The sequence below is a fragment of the Nematocida major genome, assembly GCF_021653875.1.
Source record: "Nematocida major strain JUm2507 chromosome Unknown 2391, whole genome shotgun sequence".
Taxonomy (NCBI): domain Eukaryota; kingdom Fungi; phylum Microsporidia; genus Nematocida; species Nematocida major.
In genome coordinates, this window is record NW_025952933.1 from 22,667 (window position 1) to 30,011 (window position 7,345).

Below are 7,345 nucleotides of genomic sequence, written 5' to 3' on the forward strand. Positions count from 1 at the left end.
GTCCACTGCTGCATGAAGCTCAAAAATCCAAAAAATGGCTCTGCAAAAGTGCACGCCAAAGCTACAAAACTTGCCCGTTTGCATTTCGATAGGTTTATTACTAAACACGCATTTTCTTGTTGATAAGCAGAATCAGCTTTGGAATCGAGAAAACAGCGCCCAGAGACTCCATCTGCATTTCTGTCTCTCCCTCGCTTTCTCTCAGCAAAACTTCGTCCAGCGCCAGCTTCTCGCTTGCCGACTGTATTCCAATGACAAACACAGAAACAACGACCTCTCCAAGCGGGCTTTTCTTGAAAGAAAGCATAATGCTGTCCAGCTGCGAGGACTGCCAGTTGTACATTCTCAAAATAATGCCCTCCTGAAGAAGCTTCTTTGCCGAGCACTTAAACTCTCCCCCCTTTTCAAGAATTTTTGCGGACACGTTCTCCAGGTACACTCTGCACTCGGCCTTTCTCCTCTCCACGCCCTCCCGGGCCTTCTCCAAGCTCGCAATTGCCTTCTCTGTTGCGCGTATTTCCCTCTTTCTTGCAAGGCTGGCTCTGTGTCTGTTCGCCAGGTCGGTGCCGATCATCTTCAGAATCTCCTTGCACTCTCCTGCGTCCTGCACCATCCCCAGCTCGAAAAGCCTTCCTGCATACTTCTGGGCCTTCTCCCTGCACTTTTCAACCTCCTCCTCGGAGTGCAGCGCGTACACGCTTCCGCACGCCATGTCGCACGCCTTACTCTGGACAACTTCGGACATGCTTTTCCCTGCCGTGTTTGAAAGCGCCTTCACAACCGCCCACTTGCACAGCCTCTTCTCAACCGCGCCTGCGTTCTCCTGGAAGTACGGAAGAACTCCGCCTGGCACCACAAAAACAAGCTTGAACGGGAACGGCACGCACTCCTTCGCAAGGTTCTTAAAGTCCTCGGGCAAGTTTGTGCTGCAGAGTATCTTCGAAAGCAGCTCGTTTATCTCCTCCCCGCTAAGGCCAAGCATGTGGTTTGGCTGTCTCGCTGCAATGTACTGCATGGTATAGTACTCAGACAGCGACTCGACCTGGTGCAGCTTCTCTGCCTTGGAAAACTGTGCCTGCGTCAGGCCCATCCACTTCTCTCTGTCTGCGATCTCTGCGACCTTTTTGCAAGCGTCCATCAGCACGGCCCTTCTCTCTCCTGCAGGCACGTCTATAACCACGGGCGCAAAGAACACTTCCCATATGGAGAGGAACACTTCCACCTGCATGCGCTCATTTTCCGCAGAAAGGTCTTTCGCGCTCTCGCCCTCGTCTCTTTGCACGCTCTGCTTGTTCAGCGCCATGACCAAAAACCTTGCGTAGAACCTGATCACGTGCGGGAGGGTGTGGGCACTCTCCACAACAAACGCAATGACTTCCTGGGCCTGCGCCCCGCCCTCAATCATTTTCCGGACTGCCTCCATTCTTTCGGTGAGGCCCTGCGCTACGACAAGCGCGTGCAGCGCAATTCCGCCCAAGACCTTATCTCTGTTGCTTCCTGCGCTTGTGATCCACTCTTCAGAGCCAGCTTCTGCCATTCTTTCGCTCTTCTTATGCGCGGCCAGAACTGGGCTTGCATGCACAAGCGTCTCCACCACGCGCATGTATGTGTACTCTTCCCTGGGGGTCTGTGCGTGCCCGAAGAATCCCAAAAGTTTGGTCCTGCAGAATGCCTCTGCCTCTCTCTGGCGCAGGCCCATAATCAGCTGCGTGGCTATGCTGGGGTCGTCCTGCAGCTTTGCAAAGAGTTTTTGCAGAGCCATGTATTTCATGTATGTTCTCTTCTCTGCTGGAAGGCTGGCCTTTTTCTGAATTTTATTCTTAAGCATAAGAGAAATCCTATTTTCAACTGCGGCCACTTTGCTTTCCAAATCTGCGTTCTCGGCAAAGAGCTGCACGAGGATTTTGTTCAGCTCGTCCACAACCGTCTCCTCCCTTTCCTCGTCGCCCTTGAAAAACCGCAGCATCTTCCTGATTGTAAAGATGCTGGTCGAAGCCTCTCCCTTTAGCTCTTGGACGATTCTTCTTGCCAGAAGCATGCGGAAGTACGCCTGTATGACCTGCGCGTCCTGGAGGTTTTCTTCTGTGAGGGCTGCTTCGTCTCTTGTGCAGGTCTCCACATCGGCAGCGCCTGAGGCCTCGCCCTTTTCGTTCAGCTCGTCTGCAAGCTCGCCCTTCGCATCGAAAGAGTCCAAAATCTCGCTGTTTGTGGCTTCCTCTGTCTCCTCGGCGCCTTCCAGGAGCCCGTCGTCCATGCAAGAAACTCCAATTTCCAAGGGGCTCTGCACGCTCTGCTCGCTTTCGACCTTAGAGTCCACGGTTGCCCCCACGCTCCCTGCAATGCCGCTGAAGCTCGGCAGAACAACCCCAGACTCTTCAATCTCCTTCTCCTTTTTCGTAATCTGGTCTTCTGTGAATATTGCCCTCCCCACCAAATTACTGGGCTTGATGGCTATGTTCTTCCTGGAGAGGAAGTGGCCCAGCGCGTGTATGCAGTATATGACCTTTGGAATGTTTTTTCCCTCGTATAGGTCCACTAGGTCAAACATAAAGACCGCAGGCATGCCCACCCTCTTCGAAAACTCAAAAAACTTGTTTATGTTGTCTGTGTGCCTATACTGCAGCACAGGGTTTCTGAATATCTTGCTCGCCAGCTCTGGCCTAAACAGCTGAACAAGCCTGGCCAAATACACCCCGTCCTTCAGCGCATGCTCAAACTCATCAGGTATTTTCTCCTGTATGATGTTTTCAATCCACTCTCTAGCCTCCTGCATGTGACACAGATACTCATATATTTGATTTCTCTTCCGCTCTCTGTCCAATTCTTCAGCGGATAGCATCCTATCTTCTTCAATTGTGCTGTAATAAACACCTTCCTGCATACCCATAAAAATAATTTAGTATTTATGTTTAATATTTCCTTTATTTTTATATTCGCAGCGCGTGATATGATATATTGTATATATGATTTGGCATACAGCACATGCATTTCCCAATGTGCAATCATTTAGATCTGAGTGCATATACAAGACCTCTCGCATGCAGCTCTGCCAAATTTGTGCAATAAGCACCTGCCAGGGATTGGCATCGCCAGCCAAGTGCAGCGCAGCCATATAGCGCCTGAACGCGTCTGCCCTGAGAGCATGCGGCCTCTCTAGGAAGGCGGCGCAGCATATTATTGCGGCCTTGCTTGAGTTTTTTCGCTTTTTCACGCCCTGGGACTGTCTTCTTATGCGCAAATTCATTTTCTGGCTTCGGGTATATTTTATTTTTGTATTTTGATTATGTCTTTGCATGCAGATTACAGTAGGAGTAAAGGGACTTATATTTTATATTGTTTCTCTAATAAGTGCAATTGGACATGGCGTGTGCAATGCATTCATTGACGACACTAGGAACATAGCTCTAATGAATGTTAAGTATGTGGATAGCGACTCTAACGACGTGTACGTGCGCCTTAAGATACGCCTGTACAAAGACCAATTTCCCAAAACAGTGAGCAACTTCAAGGCGTTTTGCGAAGGCGTGAAAGTGCGCGTAGGCGGAGAAGAAAGGATGCTGGGGTATGCTGGGATTCCCTTCCACAGAATCATAGACGAGTTTGTAGCCCAGGGCGGAGACGTTGTTAAGAAAAACGGAACAGGCAGCGCAAGCTCGTTCCCCGAGAAGAACTTCGGGTCGTTCGAGGACGAGCCCGACCAAATGCGAGAAAGGCGAAGTGAGTACCCTGCGCGCCTGCATGACCGAGTGGGAATGGTGGCAATGGCAAACAGAGGGGAAAACACAAATGGAAGCCAGTTTTACATTGTGCTTTCAAAGAACAACTGCCAGCATCTGGACGGCGTGCACACTGTCTTTGCTGAGGTGATTGAAGGCATGGATGAGCTCCAAAAGGTGGTTTCCGACTACACGCAGTGCGAAAAAAGAAGGGCAAACTCCGGAAGCCTGCCAATTATTGAAAGCGTCACACTTGAGGAGGACACTTTGTCCGCTGAAGACTATAAGGAGGCCTTGTAGGCGCAGAATAAATAAATGCAAGTAAATCACACAAATGCACACATGCGCGATATAGCACACCTATTCAAACAGCCACTCGCTGCCAATTCGCGTGCGAAATGGCCCTGAAGCGTGGCTTTATGGGAAAGCGCATGCAGATGGGCCCAAGGCTGAGAGACATTACAGGAGTTTGGGTTCTCCTATTCGCAAAGTGCCTGGCCTTGCTTCTATGTGGCTATCTGAATTCGAGGCGTGCATTTTCTTGTGGTTTTGGCCTTTTCGGCGTGCTGCTACATTTTGGCAAAGCAAAAGACAGCGTGTGCTTAAGCAACGCCTTTTAGGGCAAAGGCATGGAGTACCCAGTCTGAAGAGCACACTCTGCAGCTGGCTCTTTCGAGAATCCAAATACTCTCTTGCAGAGGGCTATAGTTCCTTGTATAAGTTTACCTTGGTTTATTGTTGCCTGCATATGGCCGATTCTTGAACAAGACACAACTGCCCAATTCTACATAGAAGCTGGGCGCTTGGAAAAGCAAAAGCCATCTGGCACCTTCTCGGGATTTTGCAGCTTCTGAAAAGAAAATCAGAAGAGGGCATTTCCTTATGGCTTTGCAGACACGTGTGAGCTTTCTGCGGTTTCTTACGCCATTTAGCCTATTATTCGGAGCGGCACAAATAGCTGGCCTGGTATATATTCGGATTGGCCATCCAATGACTGCCTATAACCAAGATTGCGCATACCGCCAGCACACTCATAAACACAGTCCATCTTCTTTCCTGAGCTCTTTTGCCTATAAAATTCACTTTTGGTTTTTTGCAGGGCACCAGGATAGCAAGGGGTATTATAACGTTAAGCGTAAGCGAAATTGTCATTCCCACCACCGCTATAGGCAGCAACAACTGCCGCCTGATCGCAAAAGCCGCCAGCATCCCTGCCACCGCGACAATTAAACCGCTCAGACAGAACTTCTCCTTATTTCTAAGCAGGCGCCCAGGATGGTTGCAGAGCCCGTCTGCATAGCTGTCCTGGTTTTTGCATCCCCCCATCCATGCATGAGTCATTTGGTATAGTAGCTGCATATGATTTGCGCCGAACATAAAGAGCAATACTATCAGCCAAAGCTCAACAATCAGCATATAGTAGTAATTGATGGTGATAGACAAGATGTCGAATGAAAAATCCGGGCTTTCTCTCTGATGAATCAGCGCTTGTTTCAGGCCTGTTAAAAAGTCCCCGTACGAAGAAGCATACATAAAGCTAGGAGACACTAGCGTCACAATGCTCCAAGATGCTAGATAGAAACAGACTAGCAATGCCTGCGCAATAAACCTGGTCACTGTGTTATTCCTGGCGCTATACTGGTGCTCCCTATCTCCTGCCAAATCCACTGTATTGTGTATGGCCGGGAATATAAACAGCGAAACCCCCACAGCCCGCACAGTGGTCAGGACATTGATGTCAGAAAAAGTTCCGCATCTTTCTTCGTCAAATACATGGTTTTCCATATTCATTGTATGTAGGAAACATTTATGCATAAAGACTTGGAAGAAGATAAGAAAATTCAGGCTGAAAAAACACATTTTCTTTGTAACGGAATAGCGCCCACTCTCGACCCACCAAAAAATGTTTGCCAAAAAGGCCATTCCAATGGGAAGAAACACAAACAGAGAGGTCAAATCAAAAACCAGATTTGGAAAAATGAGTGCATTTGCCAATGAAGTTGTCCGCAGGTATACAAGCGTCAGCATAAGGGAGACGCAGAACACGCTCTGTATGTAGCTGGCAACCCTGTACATCGAGCGCACTGGCTTAAAGTGGTTCTGCACCATGTTTCTGTAGGAGCAGTGCAGCTCTATTTCGTGCTCCTCAGGCTCTCCGTTTCTTTGCTCGTACCCTGCGCCCCCCGCGTCAGACTGGCTCTTCTGCATGTGCTTTCTATCCATCCTTTTATGCATGCACACATTTATTGTGTTGACCAAGGACACAAAAAGACATCCACAGATTGCAGCCATGCACACAAAACTGCCCTTGTCAAAATATGTATACATTGCAAACAGGAACCAGCAGTTACTGGACATCTCTCCTATTGCACACTGAATGGTTCTTACATGGTACCAAACACTGCCGCTTCGCTTCTGCTCTTTCTTAATAAACAGGCGCTTTTTTTTCTGCATAAAAGTATTTCCGGCCATTCCAATGCTTTCTTCTGATACATATTTCGGTTTTTTTGGCATTTTTGTTCTTGCTCTTTCAAAACACTCTCATATATAACGAATGGCCATGAGATCGGCATCAAATGATGTTAGTCAAAAAAACACGCGCATCAGCACACAATGCCAATAAATGCACAGAATAGCAAGTGCAGGCCATTTGTGCCAATTTTCAGCAACTGCCCTTTCTGTTGCAAACGAGCCCATGCTGCGCATTTTCATGAGTGTGTGTCCTTAGTACATATATGCCTCTATATGATGGCACAAGTTTCATTCGAGCAGCTTTTTCGACGGAGTGCAATTTTGGCTCGCCAAGTTTCTCAGAAAAAAATGCATGTTTTCGGCCATGCAAATAGCCAGCACGTGCATTTGGCTGTATGATAGCAAGCATGCCTGCACGCATGGAAGCACTGCATGGGCAATGCCTGCCGTGTTTTCTGCTCGCTCATAGCCCAGTTGTAACACGGGGAGTATCCATTGAAAAATTGCCCTTTGGTCATTTTAGGCCTGTTTGAATGCTTGCGTGCTTAGTCTACCACACTGCTATGCTGTTTTCTAAATAAGCGCCAATCCATCTCCAAACAACAGCTAGCCACGAGTAACTGTGCTTTCAGCACACAAAAAACTGAAGAAAATATAAACGCCTATGCTGACTATACAATTCTTTATGTCTATGCTGCTCTTTACGCCTTAGCTGCGCCATGCGCCTATTCCGAGGTTATTCTGCCCAGAAGGTTTTCTACTGTGCTAAGGGCCTGCCCGCTGTCCGGCCCGTCCAACGCCGCCTGTATCTCCTGCAGAATCGAAAGCGTGCAGCCCTCCTTGCACGTTCTGACCATGTGGTAAAGCACACCCTCCACTTTCCGGGAGAGCTTCTCGGGGTTGTACATGATCTCTTCAGGGAGCCCCGAAAAGTCCCAGAGCGTGTGCAGCACCCTCTCGAAGAAGTAGTGCTCTATTTCCCCAGCCCTGCACGCCACTCCAAAGACTCTCGGGGTTTTGTTCTCCCGGCACAGCCCCAAAAGCCTGCGCGCTGTTTTTCTGATCTCCCAGAAGAGGCTGAAGCCCAGCTGCACGCCCTCCTCTATGCCCCCCACCACAAGGCTGTACGGAAACACCTTCTTGTACACGAGAGAGAA

At 48.8% G+C, this 7,345-nt stretch overlaps 4 protein-coding genes across 4 annotated transcripts; 1 reads left to right on the forward strand and 3 right to left on the reverse strand.

Moving 5' to 3' along the window:
- Positions 1–100: 100 nt before the first annotated feature.
- NEMAJ01_2062 (uncharacterized protein) lies at positions 101–2,881 on the reverse strand (the record flags this gene model as incomplete). Its single annotated transcript, XM_047915900.1, has 1 exon — positions 101–2,881. One exon carries the CDS (start codon positions 2,879–2,881, stop codon positions 101–103), a length of 2,781 nt encoding a protein of 926 aa, XP_047771857.1.
- Positions 2,882–3,293: 412 nt separating this feature from the next.
- On the forward strand, positions 3,294–4,016 carry NEMAJ01_2063 (uncharacterized protein; the record flags this gene model as incomplete). Its single annotated transcript, XM_047915901.1, has 1 exon — positions 3,294–4,016. One exon carries the CDS (start codon positions 3,294–3,296, stop codon positions 4,014–4,016), a length of 723 nt encoding a protein of 240 aa, XP_047771858.1.
- Positions 4,017–4,652: 636 nt separating this feature from the next.
- NEMAJ01_2064 (uncharacterized protein) lies at positions 4,653–6,188 on the reverse strand (the record flags this gene model as incomplete). The annotated part of the gene is made up of 1 exon (XM_047915902.1): positions 4,653–6,188. One exon carries the CDS (start codon positions 6,186–6,188, stop codon positions 4,653–4,655), a length of 1,536 nt encoding a protein of 511 aa, XP_047771859.1.
- A 725-nt stretch (positions 6,189–6,913) lies between these two features.
- Positions 6,914–7,345, reverse strand: NEMAJ01_2065 (uncharacterized protein; the record flags this gene model as incomplete). Its single annotated transcript, XM_047915903.1, has 1 exon — positions 6,914–7,345. A coding segment is annotated over one exon (432 nt), but the record flags the coding sequence as incomplete, so codon positions are not given.